Genomic DNA, 25,860 nt, shown 5'->3' on the forward strand with positions numbered 1-25,860 from the left:
AGGGTTTTCCCCATGTAAATCACTATGTTATGGTTTGAATGTTATTATATCTATTTCTATTTTCTATAACTGTTTTGAGGATCTGTAAAAGTTTTTCCATTACCCTCCTCTCAAGGTAAGTGTAGGAAGTTGTTCCGCTACTTAACTTCCTTACAAATGATGTGTTGGCCATTGCACTGACCAACATGATTAGTTGATATATTGATTTTGGTCCCTCTCATGTGAAGAGGAACTTTATTTGCCCCATGATAATTAAAATTTTTTACTCTATGTGGCGAATGAGTTAGGTGGAACCATGTGTGATTATGAAATGGAGTACCTTGGGAATGAGATCGTGAAATCATGTTACATTGTGATGATTTATATTTAGGTAATGGACCAATGTAAATGCCATTCAAGGGCTTCCATTTCAAGCTTTTAATTTTCTAGTATGGATACACCTATGAGGTTGATTTGTAGGAGAAGAGAGATGTCTTTCAAGGGTGATATTTCAGAGAAGAGGCTAAGATGGGTGCAACTAGTGATGCATGCAATGCAAATAATTCTGGGAGATGAGTTCTTAAAGATAGAGAATAGGTATAGGGTAAATACCAACATCACTTCTATGTTTTTTGCAGTGCTTTTAGACTTTGGGGAAATTAATGAAATGGTAAGTTCCTTATGCAGGAAAATAATGAAGAATTTTTATTTGGGGGAACTGGATGATGTAATGGAGAAAGTTCATGAAAATAATTTGATCCCCATGATGAAAGAATATTATGTGATTCATAGACATTGGAAGGAAGTAGAAAAGTATCCCTTTCCTAGTTTGATGGATGTTTCAACCATTGAGAAAAGTTGTGAGGTGGTGAAAACAAATGCGTTGTTTTAGAATACATTGTTGGATTTGTCAAAGGACAATGGAGATGGGTGGCTAGAGAAGTATTTGGTGATAGAGGTCCTATTAAGTGATTGAGATGATGATGAAGTGATTGGAGATGAGGACTTGAAGACAAATAAATTATGTCTAGATTGGACATGTTAAGGGAGGCTCAGAGGGCTTCCCACGCAGATTGTAGTGCAGATTGTCCAGTTAAGGCTAGGGTTTCTAAGAATGTATGTGGAAAGGGGAAGAAGGTCATTTGATTAAGGTATGATAGGTTTTATTATTTTGATATGTATATGATCAATTTCTATAACAATGATAGCTAGGGTATATAATTTCTCCTCTTTTGGGTCATGTTCCATTTAGGAGATAGGTGTTTATGTTATAGTTTGATGTTAGGTGACATCAAGTAGTAGGTTTTTGCTAGAAGGACATTTTGGACTACTACTATATGGTCTTGCAAGAACATGTAAAATTTTTTTGATATAATACAAGGGTGTTGCCCCTTAGCAGCTATTAATGAGCAAAAATAAATAAAATATTTTTTTTAGAGAAATAATAAATGGTGAAGTAAAATTAAAAAATGTTTACTATATCAAATAGTACAAATAAAATAAAATAATTTGTAAATGTTAAAATTTAATATCGATGTAGAAAAATAGAATAACTCTTTCTTTTTTCATAAAATAATAAATTATTGATTCGTATTCTTATTATTTCGGTTTCTTCATATAAGATTTATAATTTTATTAATAAATCTATTATCGAACTAACATATTTAATTTAAATAAAAATATATGTAAAAGAAGTCAAAAGATATCATTTACATATGTCCATTGTTTTATAGATATATTTACTTATCTCTAGGTATATTATTACTATTATATAAGCAAATAATGTATATATTATTTAATACTTTTTTTAAAAACATATGTTATTTTACTAGATTTACTTTCATATAGGTTGAGGGTAATTCATGCATACAAGGTTATAAGATGTGCATTAGACCCAAGTCTCTTAATTTGAGAGTTATCTTATAACAAAGTAATTTTTAATAACTTTTAAGTAAAATAAAATAACACTCAAATCTAGCATGCTTTCAAGGTGGAAATTCTCTTTAACATTTGAAATTGCTCACCTCCAAGTGTTGCTAGATCATTGAGGTAATGCTCTTGTGTCATTGTCAAGGTCTCTCCAACCCCCACTTCTAGCATATGCCAATCTTCATTTTATGTTTGTCACTGAGGTTGCAACCACTTAGCTCATAATAATTAGGATGTGCATTCCTAGGCATGTTTGCCTCTTGTAAGAAGATATCATGCTTAGCAAGGATGATAGCCTCCTAACCACCATTTAGCTTCTCCAACAATTTTTGTTGGTGGGGGTTAAATTTTGGTAAGTTCCTTTCGTTTGATCCTACTATTTCTTCTATTCATGTTGATGAAGATGAACAAGACAATAATGATAAAGATGAAAATTATGGATGGTATCCTTCCACGTAAGCATTATACTATATTGATGTATGGGGCAAACCAAATGATCAATATCCACCACATCCTCCTTTTGCTCTTGCTCTCACCATTTGACTATTTTTCGTAATTGTGTTTGTATTTTATATTATATTTTAAATAATTATATATTTAAGATGTGAAAAAAATAATTTATTAAATTATAGATAAATTAATATTATCATCTAATAGAGAAGACCTATTCATCAAAAAAATATAAATATCTAAAATATATCTATCCAAATTATGTGATAAATTTAATGTGCACGAAAATATTGTTCAACATCTTTTAGATTTAACATATCTACAGTAATAAATTCAAATCAAAATCATAATAATATTCTCGATCGTTCAAATCTTTCGAAAAAAAGATAGATATCCATCTGAGACGTAACTCATACCTAAGCAGAAAGACACATGAAACATGACGAGAAGGTTCCTTTTTTTGCCTCTTAAATGATTTCCTTACACCTAATTGGCTAAGCTCAAATTTTTAAGGACTGTCATTAAGTTTGCCTTACCATGGAAGCGTTAAATTTTGAACGTACCGTTGAGATGTCACAACCTTGGCTTCAAATTCAACACTCAATTAATTCTGTTTGGCTCTCATTTAATTTTGCCCCGTTAATATGACAAGTGACTCAGAACCTGCTCTCCAATTTGAACACAAAAGAATTCAACAACTAGCGGCTTTCATATTTATGAAGCAAAAGTTGACCTAATAAATTTTCCTCCATGCCCTCTAAATTGAAATCTTGTACTTCTCCTGCACTTGCCGATTGAGTTTCTCAGGAGGGTCTTCAGGTTTTGATGAGCATGGATGTTGATAGTGCTAACAAGAACATAGTTGGATGGGGCAGTGAAGGTGAGGTGAAAGTCTCAGAGCTTACGCTGAGACATTTCAATGACCACAGAGATTCAACAGCTCTTCATCTCTATGGAAGGAGCACAAGGAATTCATCATCATCCTCTTCTTCATCTGGGTCTGAATCAATAGATTTTGATCCTAGGGAACTGGGTCAAGAGCAGTGCTTTTCTTCAGCAAGGGAGAAATCTCTAGATTTGAAGGTAAGTTAATGATATCGGACTTTTACAATTCATAATTTTGATTGTGGTAGATTTTAGATTAGATTGTGTAAGAGTTTTTAATTCAAAATTTTGAATTGCAATCCATCATCCATTATCACAATTATAAAAAATCAGAAAGAAAGACTTGAAATTATGTTTTAGTTAATATAGTTCTGCAGTGAGTATGGGGATTTATTTTCATGGATATTGATCTGCCATTGTATTCTTATAGTTCTGAAATATTGCACGATTCTTGTGGTGCAGAGTGGAGAAGTCTATTACCCGAGCTCAGAAGAAGCAACTGAAACAAGCTCTGAGGTCTTTTCAATTCAGGAGAGTTCAAAATTCAGCTCCATTGAAGAAGAAGATGAAAATGAAGGTAGGCTAGATCTTACGATGAACTTATGCATCTCAAAAACTTTTAAATCTGCAATCAAAATGAATGATGATATTGCTACAGAAGAAGCTGAGTCTGCCGCCATGAAGCTTGTTGGGTGCCTCACATGTTTAACGTATTTCATGGTGTCTGCTCAAGATCTCAAGTGTCCAAAGTGCAAAGGTTCTTCACTGCTAGATTTTCCTGAATAATTCTTTAGAGAGTACATTTCTTTTTTTGTTTTTGCTGTTCCCATATTGGTTATTTATTACCAGGGGGGAGGTGCTAGGCCGACATGGCCAAACTTGAAAGCATTTTATCATTTGATCATTTTATATGATCCCATTTCTCTATTCAGATGGATTTGAGCTTTGAATTGAATAAAATGTGGGCTTGATTTTTTGAATTGAGTAAATTCAAAAGGGACTCATTAACATAATGGTAATTGGTCGGTGGTGGATTTGGAAGGTGGCCATTTGTTCTCTTTCTGTTATTAAATAATTCAGTAAATGAGAATAAATCATACTGGTCACCTGTCAATTGTTTTCATTCTCTATGAGGAGATAACCCTATTTATTACTATGGGGAATAGACTATCATTACAATTTTAATGTGATGCGTCAATTCTTCAACCTGCTGTAAATGGTAAAGATAAATCTCAAAACTTAGAATAGCTAATGCATGCATATGATCTGTAATTATTTATTCAGAGGTCATTAAAACAATTACCAATGCTTAGTTTAAATTGGATTTTCAAATATAAAAATAAAACATATTAACATGTTCTTTACAAAAAAAAAATATTAAATATGTTTTAGTACATTTTATTTTGTTAAATTAATTATATTTTTTTAGTATAGCAGATTTATTGAAGAATTTTGTTTTTAAAATTTTATCAAATTAATTGAACTTCTCTTTTGAGAATTTGTTTTATTATGAATCTACATACATCTCTAATAATGTATTTAAACTTGTTTGTTGAAGTGATTGTAGTCCAATAGGCGAGGATGGTGACATGTCATATCATCCATCAAGGTATAAATTTCATTAGATATGGTGTGGGTTGTGGATCTATTTAGTTGTGGTAGTTTAGTTGAAGTAAACATTTGGCATAGTGTTAGAGTTACCAAAGGCTCCAAGTTCTAAAGATCAATTGCAAAAACCAAAACAACCTTTCACAAGATACAAGAAAATAGCATAATTTACAATAATGGATGTAAAACATTTTATATAAATATGATCAATTATTTCCGTATGAAGTATATGCAATAAAATGAACTATACATATGAGACAATGTTTATAGAGACAAGATTCAAAAATGGGTCTTACTAGGATGATGACAAGTGTCTAAATAGTATGTCATGTGACAACTAGTGATAGGATAGGATAAGATCACATCACCTAAGATATTCTAGAGAGATTTATCACTAAGTAAACTTAACATATGAACACGTGTGAAAAGGTTTTTACTAGAAACTAGCTAGTTAATGTACCTTATTCATACTACAAAAGGGAAAAATAGATAAGAAGCACTTTGTTCACACCAACACCCCCACCTTAACTGCAACTTAGAGGGAATGATGAACAAATGTAAATGATGCAAATATGTAAAGATGGGGGTACCCACATATAAATGCAATTCACTGCAATCTCTCACAGATAAATAAAAGGAGATAACATAGTGGGACAAAATCCTCCCAAAAAGAAAGATGAGATAAAAAGGTAATCACGTATAAGTGATAGAAGAAGTTATGAATAGAGGGCTTGTCGATAGCCCTAAGGAATACATCCATCACAAATATACAACCGATAACCCCTAATAGGAGGGAAAGGGAGTGACGATGTAGCCCTCAATGTAAAATATGTACTAACGGTAGATATTGCTCAAAACTAAATGTAGATGATGGTTTACAATCATTGAATGATTTTAATTTCCTTAGGAAGAAACAAAACCAAAGGTCTATGTATGATGTCTCCCCAATATTGAAAGAAAAATGTAGAATAAATCTCAAAATGTATGAAGTCTCTAAAAATTACTCTCATGTCCCCATGTTGATTTTGAAAGATTTCCCTTACAAATCAAGTGTTCTAAGCCACATTATTGAAAAAACATAATCTTGGATCTAGTGAAGATGAATGAAGAACAAAATCAAAAGACTCAATTGTCTCCTTTAAATATTTAAAGGAGCCTTCTCTGAATTTTGTACCAAAGTATCTACACTCATGTCAAACTATAAGGAATAATCATGTGGAGAATGAACAAGAGGGTAAAGTGTTCCCTCATAAGTATTGAAGAAGAATCATCTTCATCAAAGAGAATATAAATATCACTCTAAAAATTACAATGTGGGACTCCATAAACAAAAAACAACATGTGTATGAAGTAGTCATCTGAAGTAGCCACATTAGAAGACAATGTGTATCCTATGATACTAAATCAAAAGTAGAGATTACTACAGAAACACAATAATCATTCAATGTGAAACAATAGATGGAGGAGATGGAATGGAATTCTCAAGAATTGGATCACATGTGAGAACACAAAAGTTCAAAAAACCATAATTCTCCCCAAAATAAAATTTGACACTTGAAGTGTGATCATCATCTAAAGCTAAGCATGATCATCATCTAAATTAAAAAGATAATAATTAGAAACAAAGTCAGAAAAATAATATAATCAAGATGGATGATCCACCATCCCATTAGTAATGATATCTATAATCACCAAGGCATTGATCATAACTAATTCAAGAGTGAATTCCATAGTTGGAACTCCACCATGAGTGACTTGATAGAAGGAAAGTAGATTATTTTTCAAGTGAGGCACACACAAAATATCATTTAAAGTGCCATTAGCAATATCAACATATCCCATGCCAATTACATTCATATAAGTATAATTGCTGATTAAAATAGGTGTCATATTACTAGGCTCAAATGAAAAGAAAATAGGCTAAAAGGGTGCCTTATGAGGAGAAGATCTTGTATCTAGAATTCATCTCCCCGATCCATGACCTCTACAAGCACAAATAGCTTGTCATTTGTTCTTACTTTTCCCAAAAGAATGACTCTTTTCCTTCTCAAATTTTATTTGTTCGAAATTGGAAGAAGGATGAAGAATAAATTCTAGAAGGAAAACTAGTTCTATTCTTCTCAAGAAGTTATTTCAATTCATCAATATCATTCTTAGGTATGTGAAGGATCATGGTGGGCCAAACAGGCCCTTAAGTGGTAATGAAAATTAAAAAAAACTGAGTTAGGCAACTTGAAGAAAAAAAATTCAACATTATTTGAAAAATATGTAAGAATAGAATGTAGAAAATTGAATGTAGTTTCTAAGCTACTAGTTGTTTTCTGAAAAAAAAAAAAAATCAATTTAATGAAAATTTAAAATTTCAATGTAGTAGTACTAAAATTTTAGGAAAAATATAAGAAGTAGGAGACTCATGTCTGGAAAAGAAAAAGATAAGTGTTTGTCTAACCACCCTAACCGCAATCAAATAATAATATTTTTTTATAAGATTTTGGATATAAGTAGGAGACTCATGTTTGGATGTGACACATTTTTTTTGTATTCTTTTTAAAATAAATAAATAATTATGATTGTTTAAATACAACTTCTTAAAAATATTAAAAACTTGTATGTCTGACCACCATAACTTGGTCAAAACTTTATGAATTTAATTTTTATTAATCCTACAGTATACGAAGCATAGAATGTGACACATGTTTCAGATTAAAAAAATGTGATATTGTTTGAAAGTTATAGATATTTTTCAACCACCCTATCAATCAAGACTTTAGTCAGAATATTGCCACTTTTTGGCCCCTCATGATCTTGTACATAACCTCTTATAACAATATTTGTCATCATGTCCTATCTATTTGCAATATGTGTGTGCAAGTAGGCTTCTCATTTTTAGGCGATTCTCTCTTTTGAGAGGAATTTTAATGTCATATAAAATTACATGTGGATTGTGTATTCTTCTTGGGCTTGTTATTTTTTTCTTATATTTACAACTAGAAGACTTCTCATCCTTTATAATCAAGGCTTTGGATTTTGATGATTTCAAAACACCCATTTCAATAAGCTTATCTTGTTCCCTGCTGAGTAGCATATAAAATACTCAAAATAAGACATGTCAAACTTACTCCTTAAATAATTTTTATATAAAATGTATAGAAGAACTAAATATTTAGATTCTAGCTTTCAAAACAAATTGTGTATGTATTTTTCAGTTTTACTCTTCTTCAATTGTGTTTTTAGTGACTTGAATTTGGTTATGAAGTATTTTTTGTTGTCAAAATTGCACGAATTGAGAATTATTAATTCATTTTACAAAAAATATCCTTTAATTTCATTTGTTTTCCGAAACAAATCTAACAATTTTTTCCATGTAAAAATAGGTGCATCCAAGATCTCAATGTGAAATAACTAAGAAGAGACATACAAGAACAAATAGCCAATGGATTCTTCATAACTATTCAACCACTTGTTCTTCTTAGCTTCATCATCCTTTGATTAAACATCAAGCCCATAAACTATCCAATACAATCCTTTTACTCTTAGAAATTTGTTCATTTTTATTTCCATTTAGAATAGTTGTAGTTGTTAAAGTGGAATTAGAGATTACTCCATGATAAAACAAAAAGTAAAGATGTAAATCAAGAATAATGCAATCATAACCATAAAAAAAAACACCCCCAAAATTAACTCAATCAAAGATCTTCCTCAATAGTATAGAACCTTGGGACTTTATAATCAATGCAATTACAAATGCTAAAATACCAAAAATTTCAAACTAGACTTAGTTTTAGTATATGCAATGGAAAATTCAGGCACAAAATAAAAATACATATCTTACATAAAATGGGATCAATTTGATCACACCACTAAAAATTCCAATATATATTGCACACTTTTTAAAGAAAACACCCAAAAATGTTATCATAGAAGCAAGAATGGAGCTCCCCAAGTTTCTAAATGACAACAACTCAACAATAGCTGTGAAATATGCAATTTCCAAAAATATCAAAAATAAAAATAAAAATATGATTTCACCACTACAAAGAGTACAAAATTATACTCCATTTATTAGAAAAATATTGCTCAAGAAAAGGAGTTTGAATGATTGAGATATGATTATTTGAAGTTGAACTTCAAAATCAAAATTGTTGATGGAGAGAGGGGTAGATTTAAGTGGCCTATTGATTGTCATTTGGACATAAAATTTATCATTTTTTTTTTTGATAATCATTTGGTCATCAAATTTAAGACAGTCATGTTAAAATGCTAAAAAAAATTCAACAATAATATGAAGTAATATATATGAAAATAATGGTTTTGGGTCTTCTAAAATGAAGGGAAGGATCTATTTTGATCCAAAATGCTTAAAAATTAAACTCCCACACAAATCCATATGGAAAAACTCATAATTTTGTATTTCTATCAAGTTTTTCTAATTCTTCAAGTCCTCATATGATGCAAGATAAGTGCATACTCAAATTTTTAAGATCTAGCAAGATTTGCACCTAATACAGGAGCATCACAAGGATATTGAATAAGTTAGCAGAAATCAAATAGTCAGGGTAACGGTTGGTAATCAAATAGTTAGGAGAAGTTGAGTGGCCAAAGAAGAAATTGAATCGATTAGGCAAAGAAAGGATTTAAAAAGGGAGCGAGCAGATTCATTCGACAATGGGGATTTTTTGTTGACAAGTTAGTGTGTGAATGCGACCAAAGGAGGGAGGCCATCAGGCCACTCCACAAAAGCCAAATATGTGTTTGAACAGATGTTATGTGTAAACATCTAATATTGAATGTAACCTCCATCATATGTTGTGTATTAATAGAATTAATCCTTTGGTGTTCACATGTTTTTGTGTTGGTTATTATCAATGACTCCTGGACTCATGTAGTGGGTGCTTAATACAATCTGTTATCGATTCCTTTTATTATTCTGTTTTGTTTTTATCGCAAATCTATCAGGAAGTCTGTAGATGCAATTTGTTTTCCCTGAAATTCCTATCATTATTGTCTGAAAATAGAGCACGTGGTTGGGTGTAGCTGAAGTCTACTACGTCAAGAAGTTAGTCTAATAAAGTGTCATTATTGTAAACAGTCGACAAAGTTGTCATCGAGATAAGTTATACCGATAAGATGTCATTTTTGTAAAGAGTTGTCATTACTATTATCAGGATAGGTTAAACCGATAGGGTATCATTGTTGCTATCAGGATAGTTTACACTATCGGATTTGCAAAGTTTCATCTGGCTGATTTTGAAAGGTTATTCTGATAAGGTATCAATATTGGCATTGGGATAGTTAACCTGATAAGGTATCTTTTCTATCAAAGTGGTCATCGGGATAGTTAACCCGATAAAGTATCATCGAGATAGTTATTACTATCAGTATTGCTAAAACCAATTTAGCTAACTTTGCAGGCCTATTCCGATAGGCCTTCAACTGTCTCGATCGGTATAGCTATACCAAAATTAGTGACATCAGGATAGGTTGTTCTATATAGATTACTGGAAATTTTCACTCTGCCTTTATGTCTTATTGCTATTCTGATATCAATACTCCAATGTTGATCCGTGAATTCGGCATTGTTGTTCTAATCCCAGTGTCCATTTTTTATTTATTAGTTTTGGGAATTGCCTGGTATTGCATCAATTGATATCAGAGCGAGAAGATATTGATTGTGTAGATAGATCGCTGAAGGAGGCAATCTACACCAGGACCTTGCTAAAAGGTTTGAGATTTTGTGTTGCTAAGTTCTTTGGTTGTAGGTTGATCCATCAAGGTTGCAGTAAGAAAGAGGTTTATGTAGGTGTGTGGACAAACATGAAAGAGGCTTGTGATAATGTCTCCAACAAGATGAAGCTGGGTAGAAGGTGCAGAGAGAGAGAAATCATTGAGGAAGGGTGGTACTGCATCTTCTAGGATCTTGGATGGGTAAGATGGCAGTATGTTGGTGATTATGTGAGAAAGAAACAACATGAATGATGGATATTTGAAACCTTTTAGTTTGCAACCTTGAGAGAATTGTTTATGGGAGTAGTTGAAAGGACAACCCTTTGTCCTTGTGAAGATGAAGTTGTGAACCTGTTGAAAGAGGCAAAGACAAAGGCATGAAGACAAGGCAAGACTAAATGCAAGAAGACAAAGAAAAGGCTAGGCAGATGAAGACTTATGAAGGGTGAAGAAACAGTTAGAGGCAAGCATTGACTAATAGCCCATGTGCATGAACACATGTTCTTTTATCTCCTGGGGAGTTTGATGCAAGAGAATAGCAAGGATATCGAATTAGTCAGGAGAAATTGAATAGTCAAGGTAATAGTTGGTAATCGAATAGTCAGGACAAATCGAGTGGCTAGAGGAGAAATTGAATCGACTAGGCAAACAAAAGCTTTAAAAAGGGAGTGAGCAGATTCATTCGACCGAGGGGATTTTTTGTTGACAAGTTAGTGTGTGAATGTGATAGAAGGAGAGAGGTTGTCAGGCCATTCCACAGAAGCCGAATATGTGTCTGAACAGTTGTTGTTTGTAAACATCTAATACTGAATCTAACCTCCATTATATGTTGTCTATTAATTGAGTTAATCCTTTGGTGTTCACATGTTTTCATATTGGTTATTATCAATGACTCCTGAACTCATGTAGTGGGTGCTTAATACAATCTGTTATCGATTCCTTTTATTATTTTGTTTTGTTTTTATCGCAAATCTATCAGGAAGTCTGTAGATGCAATTTGTTTTCCTTGAAATTCCTATCATTATTGTTTGAAAATAGAGCATGTGGTTGGGTGTAGCTAAAGTCTACTATGTCAAGAAGTTAGTCTAATAAAGTGTCATTATTGTAAATAGTCGACAAAGTTGTCGTCGAGATAAGTTATACCGATAAGATGTCATTTTTGTAAAGAGTTGTCATTACTATTATTGGGGTAGGTTAAACTGATAGGGTATCATTGTTGCTATCAGGATAGTTTACACTATCGGATTTGCAAAGTTTTGTTCGGCTGATTTTGAAAGGTTATTCCAATAAGGTATCAATATTGGGATTGGGATAGTTCACCTGATAAGGTGTCTTTGTTGTCAAACTGGTCATTGGGATAGTTATTACTATCAGGATTGCTAAAACTAGTTTAGCTGACTTTGTAGGGCTATTACGATAGGCCTTCGACTATCTCGATCGATATAGCTATACCAAAACCAATGATATTAGGATAGGTTGTTCTATCAAGATGACTAGAAATTTTCGCTTTACCTTTATGTCTTATTCTGATGGGTAGTCAAGACCTGTCTTGTTGGGAATTGCTATTCCGATATTGGTGCTCCAATGTTGATCCATGAGTTCGGCATTGTTATTTCGATCCTAGTGTCTAGTTTTGATTTATGTTTTGGGAGTTGCCCGGTATTGCATCATCACCCTAGCAAAATATTATGCTTGATTACCTCCTCAATATGAGAAGAGGCTTGAATATTTGAAGCTCTAATACTATATTGGAGTCATTCAAGGATTCAAGCTCCCAAGGTAACCTACAAAAACTAAAATAGACTTGTACAAGAGAGAAAGAGAAGAGCATAAATTTACAATAATGGATGAAAAATGATATGCAAATGAAATATATGCAATGCAATTAAATGTAAATATGAGACCTTGTTTAGATAAATAAGGTTGAGAAATAGGACTAAATAGGATAATGACAAGTATCTTAATCTAATGTCATGTGATAACTAGTAATAAGATAAGATAATTCACATGACACCTATGACTTTCTAGAAATATTGTTTATTTACTACATTTAAACTTAACATGTGAACATGTGTGAAAAGGTCATAACTAGGACCTAGTTAGGTAATGTACCCTTTTTACACTACAAAAGAGGAAACTAGATTACAAAAACCTTTTCACACCAAATACATTTTTTTTTTTAGAATAGTTGCAATTTTAATTGTAATAGATTTTATTGTAGAATTTTATTTCTAAAATTTTATCAAAACTAATTAGTCTTTTTTATGAGGAATTTTTTATTATGATGTATAAACATTTTTAGTAATATAATTAAATTTGATCTATTTAAGTTATTGTATCTCAAAAGGTGAGGATGATAATTTGTTGTAACATCAATTAAGATATAAATTTCACTAGTTATTGGGTGGGTTATAGATATATTTGATTGTGGTAGTTTAGTTGAAGGAAGAAAACATCATAGGCATCCAAGTATTCAACATATTATAACCTCCTACTTAAAACATATATATATATATATATATATAACATAGTTATAGCCATTAAAAAAGAAAAGAAAAGAAATTAACTACCAAAGTGTTATTCATTTAGTTAAGGGAATTGTAGATGGTGATCTCTATATTTACAGCAGTTCTTATAGCACATATATATAATATTACATAAGAGAATAGAAATGTGTAAGAGAAAAGAAAATGTCATGTCCTTTTATATTTTTATTTTAAATAATGTTTACAATTTTTATAAATGACGACAACAATCAGGGACAACATGCATTATCAAATATCAAGTTGACATCAATGACAACACATATTGCCAACAATTACTATGTTATGGTATATTATTTTTTGTGTATTTTTTATTGTGTCTTCAAATATTTAGTTTATTTACACATATATCCTCTAACAGTTTAGTGTAGAAAGTGTATTGTGCACCTTGTTTTAATCTTAAAATTGATTCTTAGGAAATAGGTCCATGGAAATCAATGATATGAAAATTATGATTCAAGTATAGTATATGTATAGCTCACAAGAGTATGCAAGAAGGGTGTAAAAGAATAATAAATAGTAATTTAATGAAATAAAAATAATGTAGAATCTATTGTAAGCAATAATATCAATTACAAATGACATCTAAAATAGACAGGAAATGTGAATCCTAAGGAAGATGCATGCATAGTTAAGGTGGGTGAAAGATATGATATATGCAAGAAAGAAAACTAAAACCTAATGTAAGGATTGCATGTCAATGAAGAAAACTAATTTAAAAGGAAAACTAAATAAACTATGAGATTGGAAAAATGTAGATATGAAAAGATGATAGTGACAAGGAGCCCTAGGAAAAAAATAAATTCATGTAGGATCACATTGGTTCAAAAAAATTTAAACAAAAACAAAATTATAAGTGTGGTCTAGGGTAAACCAAAATGATGCATATGAATAAATGTAGATAAACCGAGATCAAATTGGTGATAACTATAAGATAAATTATAATGAAATAGGTCCTATGGTATGGAAATAAATGAAGACAATAAATTTATTTATCTTTGTGACTAAGGAATGATTTCCTATTGAAAATTATAGTATTCAACTCATACTTTCTTTAAAAATGATACTCATTTTTTATTTGTCCATTAAATTTGCATCTAGCTTATATCATGCCCATTATCAATTTTTTTTGTAGTTAAATTTATCATATGGTTATTAACCCATTATTTATGTGTGAATCTAATCATAGTCAATGTTTACTTATATTTTGTAGCTCACGTCATTTATCTCTATTTTTTTGCATCAACTATATGATATTTAGAGACTAATAGTATTTAAAAATGCCTACTAAGAAGTTCCACTATTTTCCTATTGGACATTTTTTCCTAGATCAACTCTTAAAGACATCTATAAAAGATTGAAGCCAATTCATTTTAGCCTTACAAATGTTACAATGATGAATGTGTAGACTAGATTTAATTTAAGTAGAAAATTAATGTGTTTTCATTCATATGTAAATATGACTTGTGAATAATACTAATAAGATGAAGATATAATGAAATGAATGCAATTGAATTCCTTTAAATATAAGTAGATAAAATAAAATTAGCCTAGAGTTGGTAAATAATTAGGTACATTTATCTAAAATTTACATGTAACTTTAAAAAAAGAATGGATCAATTGTTGAAATCCAATAACACTGGGAGGGGATGGTGAATCAGTGTTATACCAGAATTATCAATTTAATCCTTATTAAACCATGCATACACCAACTAGTATACTGGTACATATAGAATTGAAAGAAGTAAAGCAATCAATAAGACAATCACATAAATGAACACCATAACACACAAAATTATACGTGGAAAACCTCAAAGAGGAAAAACCACGGTGGGATTTGTGACCCACAATATCAATTCACTGGCCATATGAAGAGATATTACAAAATATAGGGGCCTGCACTTGCAAAAAGGCTGACAGCCTAGAGCACACTGCTCAATCACAAAAGGAGCCTCACTGACTACATACAAATTCAGACTACAATCTGGAGAAGTGTTGAATTGCAAAAGATAGCATCTATTATGCTTGAATATAGTTCCAGTTAATCTCTATCTGTTTTGGTCTAAAACCCTAAACCCTTTTCCAGAATACCTCTTTACACAAATATCCTCACATACATGATCTCTTAGATATATTTCACATCTCTTTTATTATTTCCTTCCTAATACATATTTGCATTATATCACATATATCAAAATGATCTAATCCAACTGACCTATATACCCTATACAATTTATCATTCCTTATGTTGGCTTACAAATATAATTACAATATCAATATACATGTCGGCTAGATAACATAAATACATGAATATCAAAAACAATTGCTGATGTTGGATCCAAGAGATGTCGGCTTCCAATACCGATAACCTTATTCTAAACCATGTCGGCCTGCATTGCTGGTAACCAAAGAAATCCTTTCATCATGCTAGTGTTGGTGCTGGTGAAGTGTCTGTGAAGTGCCCACCGGTACACAACTGAACCAAAACATGATGTCGGAATAAGATGCCATGTTGCCATCAATGACAACATAGTGAAACCAACAAATTGAGTGTAAATTTCCAACAATCTCCCCCTTTGGCATTGATGGCAACACTCAAGTGAAAAATGATCATGGTTTCATTTGTTGGTTTTATCCTGCCCGCTCCTCCTGAGCTGAATATTCATCAATACAAAATAATCCATACTTCCATAGTTTTCCATCTATATACTCCCTCTAATGTATACAACTCCTTTTATTTTTCACATCTATATCACTTCCCCTTTGACATCAATGCCATCAAAATTTCAAAAAAGAATGCCAAAGGTCCAAAACTGGGACAAAGAATGAAAGATATTGTACAATGAATATCGCAAAAATATCTTACCGGAGCTTAATATATTTGAAAATATCTGGGTATGCCTTCTCCAAAAGCTCAAGGTAAGTATCCCAAACAAATTTGAAAGTGTTGGAAATAGATGCAAGTTCATTTAGCATATGGGCAAATGACTCTTTCTCTTTTAGTTTTGTCCGTGTGGGCTTTCCAACCAGATCTATACACTCCTTTTTATGTACATTGAGTGAATCCAATCGGGGACTCACCAAACCTCTAAGAATTTTGGCTCTTCTTCTGATTTTGTCTTTTTCTTTCTCAAGGGTAGAAATTTGAGCTTACAAAACCAAAATTTGACCATCAATGGATGTAGTCAATGAATTCAATCCATCAAAGGAATTGGCTATACTTGCAATTTTCTCCTGGAATTCCTTAATCTTCTTATTCATATTAACTGTAAGTATATTTGTGTTACAACATACCCTATAAATATTTGTACATTTCTTTAAAGAATTGTCTATTAATTTAAACTTTTCATCAATTTTCTTCTTCTCAGACTCAATCATCTGATCAAATGCAACTCTTCTAGCCTGTGTGAACCTCTCCAGTGCTTGCTTGTTTGAAATCTATTGAAAGGATTGAAAATCCTTTGAAATGTGCTATGTAATTGTCTTAAGCTTGTCGGATGGGCTCGCTTCTCTGTCAAACTTGCACTTCGGGACTAGTCTATATAAAACAGTGATGGACTGATCAATCCCTTTATCCGTAGATCCCTCCTTCATTAATTTCTATGTAGCCATCATCATGAGTTCAGTGGAACTCATCTCAGTTATGTTTTTATTTTCAACATGTGAGGTGTTAATTAACAACAATGATGGACCTACTACCGGTTCTTTGTCGGATTCCTCTTTCTTCTCCTTTGATGATTTATCCTTTATAGCTTCCTCATTTGCACCGGTGGCTTCACCACTTGGTGCAGTCTCTGTAACTGCTAGTTCCTCTGTAGGAACTATAACCTCATCCTATACATTTGTATCCAGAGGACTGTTGTCCTCAACATTAGTATCCTATAAAATATCAACCTTTACACTCTATGTATTTTCCAGCATCTCAACATTTTCCTGTACATTTGTATCTACTAGGCGCTTAATTTCTATTATCTTAATGTTTTTCAAAATTGAGGGTGAAGTACCCATAATACCCTTTCCTTTTCCTTCAACCGAGATGTCTGCAGTGTCTATCTTTGATTCCGGTGAATTAAAGAAACCTCGGTTCTCTTCAAAGAACTTAACCCATGCCTTGTGTGTCTCCCTGATTATCTCATTTACCCTTTCTAGCATCAGACTGGCTATTCTATGTTTGTTGTTAAAGACTTTTCTACTCCAAGCTGAAGTGTCCTATCCATCTCCTCTAGAGTAATAGAAACACAAATAGATAACAACTCTTGAATTTTTATGTTCTTGTCTTCTTGCATTGCTGATAGTCTCCTAGCATCTAACATATCATACAATTCTGCCAGTATTTGGTCTTCAATTTCTATCAAAGATTTTTTATAAATATCCAAATATAACAATACAACTTCCTCTACCTCTCTTTGTTCGTCATTCTCTAAACGATCATAATAAAACTATACATTATTTAACTTTCCATCCTTAGTTATTTCATCTACTAACTCTACACAAGTTTTTGGTAGAATGATAGTTACATTACCAGATTCAATTGTCGTATCAATGTCAGCCTTCTTCTTCCTTCTACCAATACCAGATGGAGCTGAAGGTGTTACTTTTGGTGCTTGTTTCTGTGCCGACAACTTGAATGTAACTTTCTTAACCGGTTTCTTTTTAGTCTCTACCTTGGTTTATTCTATTTTCTTCCTTATAACCCTTTTGAAAGCCAAGGGTGTATCATCCTCAGATGTAGACTCTATTGTAATAGACTCAATGAACACTTTTGGTCCTTTTCTCTTCCTCCCTTTCTCCAGGACAACATCAATTAAGGATTTGATGTCCCATGAGACCTTTTCCACAAACTTGCTTGCCTTTCCTTCCTGCTTCTCTCTCTTCTTCTGGTTGAACTCTACTTCAACATATTGTGTCTACTACTTAGCAGTACCACAAGGATTCTTAGCCTCATCAATAGGTGCATCAATCAAAATTTTTGCACAAGCATCTAAAATATGTCCATCAACTTCATAGCCCATCTCCTCAATCCATATTTTTTGAGGCTTGACCACTTCCATGAGTGTTTCATCTTTCTTTACCATGAAGCATATGTCAGTTGAGTATTTCTCAACAATGTACTTAGGAACCCTTTCTCTAGATTTCATAGCCTTCTATAATACCTTAAAATATCCCCATACTTTATCATCTCTCTGACTGCCTAATGTAGCAATTGACTATTTTAATTGCCTCCCTATCGGGACGTCAAATTCCCATTGCCTTTTCCCAAAACCGGGAGTCCCATTCATGAAAAATAGCATTAAGAAAACAATTAAGTTGCCATATCAAAAAGTTCCTTTCTTTTCTCCTTTAATCTTTCCTAGGTTTATCAATAGTTCATCTAACATGCAACCACATAGATCCAATTTCTCATTTTCTCTCATCACCTTATAAGCTACGAAAATGCAGGAGCTAGAAACAAAATTCAGTCAGTTTGACTGAGTTACCTTAAAATTGATGATCATGCTATCGAATCTAATGTCTGTGTCAGTAATAGTGCATATTCTCATGCATCATCTATCTGATGTTGTGCCGGTAATTTTATTTACATAATCATTAGAAACCTTCTTATTTGGGCATTGCCCAACCTATGGTAAACTGATGAGTGCCTTGATGGCTTCCTTGGTGATCTTGTAAGGTCTATCTAACCAGATAAACTCTCAATGTACTTTGCTTAAAACATACCTAATGATTTCATCTTTGAATTCCAGAATGTCCAGAATGTCGGTAAACCCTAAGTCTTTAATGTGCTTGTATTTAGATTTGATCTTTCAAGAATCTCCAATAAGATCGCTCATGTACATGCCTTTTATATCAGATGTCCCCAAATCCTCAATGTGACAATGTATGTATGCCCTAAAATCTTCGACATACACAACTCCTTCTGGAACATGAGAAAATGCTCCAACCAAATCTTCCAAGGTAGCCACATGCGGATACCAATTGAATATTGGCTTGGGACAGTCCTTGACCTCAACAACAATCGGGTTTGCAACAAAGATAGGAAAATATGATGATCCTTCTTCCATGATTAAAGATAAGTACCTATTAATCGTTGTCAGTGAAACCCTTAACAAACTCTTCCGGTCGTTGGTGAAATCGTTCAAGAAGATATTTGATCGCACTGAATCGACTTTAATCGCACTTAATCACTCTGAATGTAAGGTGATAAAAAATGAAGTAGATCAAACCTTATATCCTCCAAGTAAAATCCTAATCTTTCATTGACATCAATGACTTCTGGTGAAAGATAGCGGATCTCAAAAAAAACATATCCGTGTCGGAGAAGCATCTCCAATGTATGGAACATCTTCCAGAATCTCTTCCCAGGGCATATGCAACATCTTCATGAATTTTTTCCTACCCTTAAGGCATCTACCTTAGTTACCGAATGAGCTTCCTGCCAGTGCAGGAGCAACCTCTTTTGCCAGATAAGTACCCAGTGCATTCCCATCGGCAGATTGATCTTCTGTCTTCCTAACCTATCTTTGGGTATCATCTTGTTGGATTTTATTAACCTTTTCTTTCCCTTTCTCATTGGATCCTCCATTACCAAGGATTTTTGCTTCTATAGAATTTAGTGATATGTCCAACCTCATTACATGCATAACATGTAACATTGTTCTTTTGAATTACTTTGCTAAAACCAGTATAATTTCTTGACCTACACTGATTAGCCATATGTCCAAATTTTCCACATGCATAGCATTTTACATTCATTTTGCAATCTTCTATCTTATGACCATACTTATTACATTTAGAACATTGACCGGGAGTAGAATCAGGGTTCTGATTTGCTTTGTTTCTATATTGCCTATCCATGTGACCAAATTTATTACAAACAAAACATCTACCATTAAATTTATAAGCATTAAACTACCTTAACGATGCCTTATGGTTTTGATCTTCATTTGCAATACCGGAACTTCGTCCTTGCTCAAATCCAAGTCCACTGGAATCTCCATTTTACCTTTGACTCTTCAATAACTCATCTAACTATTTTGAACTAATCTTGAATTTCTCTTTATACTCACTTGCAATAGTCAGATCTTCTCTCAGAATTATCATTTGTCTCTCAAGCTCTTGTTCATTACTCTAGGATTGTACTAAATCAATTCTCAACATATCATTCTCATGAACCAACCTACCACATTCTTCAATTTTTTTCTTCAAAGATACAACAAGATTTTCTTGCAGTCTTCAATATCCTTAGACATTCTCATAGTTATAGCTTGCATTTCATTTCTCATGACCATGTTCTCTTGACTCAGTTTCTGACACTGTTCCTTAAGTGCATCTTTTCTTCATCATTTTGATTTTGCAAAAGTTCCTTCTTCCTAGCTTGAACATATGATAGCCTCTCTTGTATGACAAGAATGAATTCCTTAGCAGAATTCAATTTATCTTGTAGCTTTAAGTTCTTCATCATAATCTTCAAGTGCCATCTCAAGTTGCTTTTCCAAACCCATATCCATGGATTCTGGATTTAGGATCTCCCTCAAGCTTAAACTTCCTTCGAGGCACAAGGCTCTAATACCAATTGTTGGAATCCAATAACACTGAGAGGGGGGGGGGGGGGGGTGAATCAGTGTTATACCAGAATTATCAATTTTAGCCTTATTAAACCATGCATACACCAACCGGTATATCGGTACATACAAATTGAAAAAAGTAAAGAAACCAATAAGCCAATCACATAAATGAAAACCATAAGACACATAATTGTACATGGAAAACCTCAAAGAGGAAAAACCAAAGTGGGATTTATGACCCACAATATCAATTTACTGGCCATATGAAGAGATATTATAAAATATAAGGGCCTGCACTTGCAGGAAGGCTTACAGCCTAGAGCACAATGCTCAATCACAAAAGGAGCCTCACTGACTACATACAAATCCAGACTACAATCCGAAGAAGTGTTGAACTACAAAAGATAGGATCTCCTATGCCTGAATATAGTTCTCGTTAAGCTCTATCTATTTTGGTCTGAAACCCTAAACCCTTTACTGGAATACCCCTTCACACAAATATCCTCACATACATGATCTCGCAGATATATTTCGATCTCCTTCATTATTTCCTTCCTAATACATATTCGCATTATATCGTATATATCGAAATGATCTAATCCAACTAACCTATATACCCTATACAATTTATCATGCCTTATGTCGGCTTACAAAGATAATTATAATATCAATATATATGTTGGCTAGATAACATAAATACATGAATATCAAAAACAATTGCCAATGTCAAATCCAAGAGATGTCGACATCCAATACTGCTAACCTTATTCTAAACCATGTTGGTCTGCATTGCTTGTAACCAAAGAAATCCTTTCATCCCATCGGTGCCGGTGTTGGTGAAGTGTCTGTGAAGTGCTTGCCAGTACACAACTGAATGAAAACATGATGTCAGAATAAGCTCCCACATTGCCATCAATGACAACATAGTGAAACCAACCAATTGAGTGTCAATTGCCAACATCAATTTTATAAGCTTAGAAATGGTCCTAGTTATAAAATTGGTTTAGATCTAAGTGGATAACAAATAAATTGACATAGGTGCATGGATACATGTAATAAATGAATGCTTTGGGTGAATATATCCAAATGTGCCTATGTAGCGATAAGGTTTGAAGAAATGTGCAAGAGTATGTACATAGAGATAAATAGAGATAGACAAAAAAAATAGGGAGTAGATCCAAAATAACACAAAATTACACTATTTATCAATATGCATATTTTTTAAGACATTCCTTCAAATTGAACAAAAAACTAATTAGGAAATACCATAAGTATACAAATTTCACTTTTATATTTATTTTAATTATATAATATTATAAATTTTCCACATAATTTGACTAGATATATTTAGAATAATCTATATTATATTAGTCTCTAACAATATTATATAAATATATTTAAAATATTTTTATTAATTTAAAATAAAATTTAATAAATTAAATATATTAAAAAATAAAAACGAAAATAATAAATGGTGAAAGGATTGTTAATTTAAAAATGTGTGGAAAAGACATGATTTTTTTTAGAAAATATATTAATATTTACAAATAATTTTAATAAAAATTAAATAAAAACCTTGATAACGAGGGTAAGAAGGATGATTTTCCTTACAATCCCAATGAAAATGTGGTGTGGAAGGAACATAAACATAGGTGGGTTAAACCTACCTCATATTGCTTGGGGTTTGTGGAAGGAAAGAAATAATAGGGTCTTCAAAGATTTGGAGTCCAATGCTCTCATGGTGGCCATCAGAATAAGGAATGCTATTAAGGAAAAATTTCTTAATTACTATCCTGGTAGGAAAGATGATCCTCCTCTTGAGTCTTTCTAGGAGGAATGGGATACTATCAAGTGGTGGTAGACAAGATGGAATATATCTTTCCCTGTTTATAAGATCAAACATACCAGAGAGCATGTTTCTTGGAATCTGCCCCTTTTGGGGTGGATCAAAATTAATATCAATGGGGAGGCCAAAGTAAATCCTGGGGTGGTTGGATGTGGGGGAGCGGAGAGGAACCATTTGTTTTGTTGGTCTTTGCGGTGGCGCTCCCTTTGGGCACCCAGACTAACCATTTTGTGGAGGCTAGTGCTGCCTACATAGGGCTACACATGGCATGAAAGGATGGGTTCAAATGGGTCTGGCTAGAGAGTGATTCGCTTAACATCATCAAATTCTTTAAGGGATGTACGGTGCCTAGCTGGACTATTTCAAACTTAATCAAAGATTGTCTTGAAATGATAGCCGGTCTAGAGGATTTCAAGATCTCGCACATTTTTCAAGAAGGAAACAAACTGGCAAATCATTTGGCCAACTTGGCGGTGGGTAACAAGGCAGTTAAATGGTGGGGAGGAGAGGAAAATTTCTCGAAAACCTTGTGCGACCTAGCAAGAAATAATGCCAAGATCTTCGGCCTTTCCAATGAAATTTATGATGGGATGGGAGCTGTTGGGGTGGTATTTCAAATTATTACCACTTTGAGAAGTGTTAGAACATTAAGTTTGCCCTATTTATGGTTCACTTTCCTCCTGGTTTTTTTGGAATCTCTAATTTTCTCAAGCTTCAGAATGGGTGGTGAGAAGAATAGGTTTGAACCCACAACCTATGATAAGTGGCAGAAGAACAGGGAGGTTTGGGATGAAATTTATGATGACAGTATGGTCCCTTTTTTGGATAGATTGCATGGTCATTCTGACATTGTTATGGAAAGCTTTGTTAAAGGTTGGAATAAGGGTGTGCTGGCTGCCTTTGGTGTGGAGTTTCAAGTCAATGAAAATATGGTTGCCACTGTTACTGGTCTGGATATGAAAGGTAGAAAATTCTATAGAGATAGGAAGTCGAGTGAGGAGGCTATTGTTGTCTTTTATGATAAGGAGAAGGAAAGACTAAGGGTTACAAAAATGGAAGACAGTGGCTATAACAAGAAAGAGTTGATTTCCCTCTAGGCTGATATGGCAAAATTCATCATGAGTTACATCACCCTAGATGGTAGATATACTAGTATTTTCTCTCATCATTTTACTATCTTAAACCATTTTAGGCATGGTAGATTGATTTCCATTCCCTTTTATTTGGTTTCATCCTTGGAGAATAGTTTAGTTAAACATTCTGAAAACCAGGATAACCCTGTGATTCATGAAGGGCTTATCTTGTTGATTATGGAATATGCCCGAGCTCATGAAGTGAAACCCTCCCCCAAGGATAAAACACATATTTCCTCTTCTAACCCTGATATGCAGTTGGTTTTTGATACGGAGATGGATAAGGATGATAGTGGCATGACCATGGATTAGCATGATATCAAGGATATGGAGGACCTTAAGTATAGACCAAAGAAAGAAGTGGAGTTTATGGTGACCCCATGATCTACCAGAAGTAGGAAAATCAATCCTCCAAGGTGGGTGGCTAGTAAGTTCAAATCTAGCAACAGGAAAATGCAAGACCTGGAGCCACCCACCAAAAAGAAATCGAAACTTACCAAATCTAGTGGGTCTAAAAGCTTGGACCATGAGATTAGGTTGGACATCCCTATGAAGGTGGATGATGAGAAACAGGGGCTTGCGAGTAAAGAAAATAAAGGCAAGATAAAGGAGGAGAGGGTGATGCGAAATTTTCTATTGGAGGCTATGAGAAGTCGAGAGAATTGTTGGAAGTGGGTGGAGAAGGAAATTGAATCCCTAAAAGATGGGATTAAAGGAATTGTTAACACTTTCATAGAGTCCCCTGGGCCCAATAAATCTGATAAGATCATGAGTATGATCCAGAAAATTTCTCAGGATGTGGAAACTATGAAGGATAACCAAGAGCACAAAATTGAGAAGCTGGAAGAGGATGTGAGTGAGACCAAGGAAAGCTTGAACAATTTGGTGGAAATCAATAGGCAGGGGATGAAAAATAGCACTGATGGTTTGGAAAAGATTAATTCCATGATGACTGATTATAGAACCCAGACCATCGCCAGTGACCCTCCCATGGGAGAAAAGCAAAAAAAGACTGCTTCGAAAGGTGGACAGAGTGTTGCTGGTGGGAAGATTAGTTCGGGTCTATGTACTAGAACCAGGAGCTAGATCCAGGACCAGGGAACCTCCGGATTCATCATGGAGGACTTGGAGAAAATTAATAGGAGTATTATTCAGAAAAATATTGAATTGATGCACTCTCTTAGCTGAGTGTGTGATCCTATTTTTTGGTTCATCTTTTTTTTTGTTTGTTTTTTTGTTGTCGATCTGTGTGGGGTTTGTCCCCTGTTCTGCTTATTTTTTGGTCTGGTTGGTTGTTGGCCTTGGTTTCTAATACTTTGGGTTTCAATCCCTGTAAAAGTTGTTTATCTTTCTCAAAAATATAGGTGGGTTAAGATCAATTTTGGTGGAGGCTCAAGAGGGAACTTGAGGTCGAGTGGAACAAAGTGTGTGATAAGAGAACAATTGGGAAAAACCTTTTGTGAGAAAGCATAATTCTTAGGGGATACCACAAATAATATGATAATATTTTTAGCGACACTAATGGGACTAAAGTGTGGTATATCAATCAAAGCTACATGGATTCACTTGGAAGGGGACTCATTAATAATGGTTAATGTTATTCGATAGAGTGTGATTTCAAACTCGAAGTAAGGGAAGTGGTTAAAACCCATTGAAGCCTTGATAAGAAAAATTGAAGAATTCAATGTCACTCACATTTATCATGAGGTTAATTAGATGACAGATGAGTTGGCAAAAAGGACTGCTATGAACGGTTTATATGAGAGGTCAATAAAGGGTAGGGTGGTGAATACCCCTCCTCTCAAAGGTGGTGATGATGGTACAAATTATTAATCATTTTGCAGCAAGCTCACAGGATTGATTGAATGCACATACCCAATGGAAAATTTGGAGGAAGGTAATGTACTAGTAACATTTATGGTTGTAGGTGGAGGAATCCAGGTTAGGATCATATTAGGCAAGCAAGGATATAATTGAAGTGGGGAAGGACAATGATGTATCAGCCATTGCATTGGCCAACATTATTAGTCAATCTATAAAATTTGGTTCCTGGACCATGTGAAGGGGCAATTTAGCTACCCCACAATATTAAACATTGTGACTCTAGGTGGTGAATGAGTTATGTGGAACTAGGTGTTATTATGAAATGGAGTACCTTGGGAATGGGATCTTGAAATCATGTAATATTGCAAGGATTTCTA

At 33.4% G+C, this 25,860-nt stretch overlaps 1 protein-coding gene across 4 annotated transcripts in view; it reads left to right on the forward strand.

The window, feature by feature from the left end:
• Positions 1-2,942: 2,942 nt before the first annotated feature.
• LOC131066809 (protein CURLY FLAG LEAF 1) overlaps positions 2,943-25,860 on the forward strand; it is a 28,622-nt gene continuing 5,704 nt past the window's right edge. Inside the window, exons 1-3 of one of the 4 annotated variants that reach the window (XM_058001658.2) lie at positions 2,993-3,441; positions 3,706-3,820; positions 3,905-4,219. In XM_058001658.2, the coding sequence (XP_057857641.2) occupies positions 3,184-3,441; positions 3,706-3,820; positions 3,905-4,029 (498 nt within the window). In that variant the 5' untranslated portion in view covers positions 2,993-3,183 and the 3' untranslated portion in view covers positions 4,030-4,219. Of the gene's footprint in view, positions 3,442-3,705; positions 4,220-25,860 lie in introns of those variants that run through there. The other 3 variants (XM_058001657.2, XM_058001656.2, XM_059218220.1) reach the window with 3 other exon arrangements.

This window comes from Cryptomeria japonica, chromosome 3 (assembly GCF_030272615.1).
Source record: "Cryptomeria japonica chromosome 3, Sugi_1.0, whole genome shotgun sequence".
NCBI classification, from domain to species: Eukaryota; Viridiplantae; Streptophyta; class Pinopsida; order Cupressales; family Cupressaceae; genus Cryptomeria; species Cryptomeria japonica.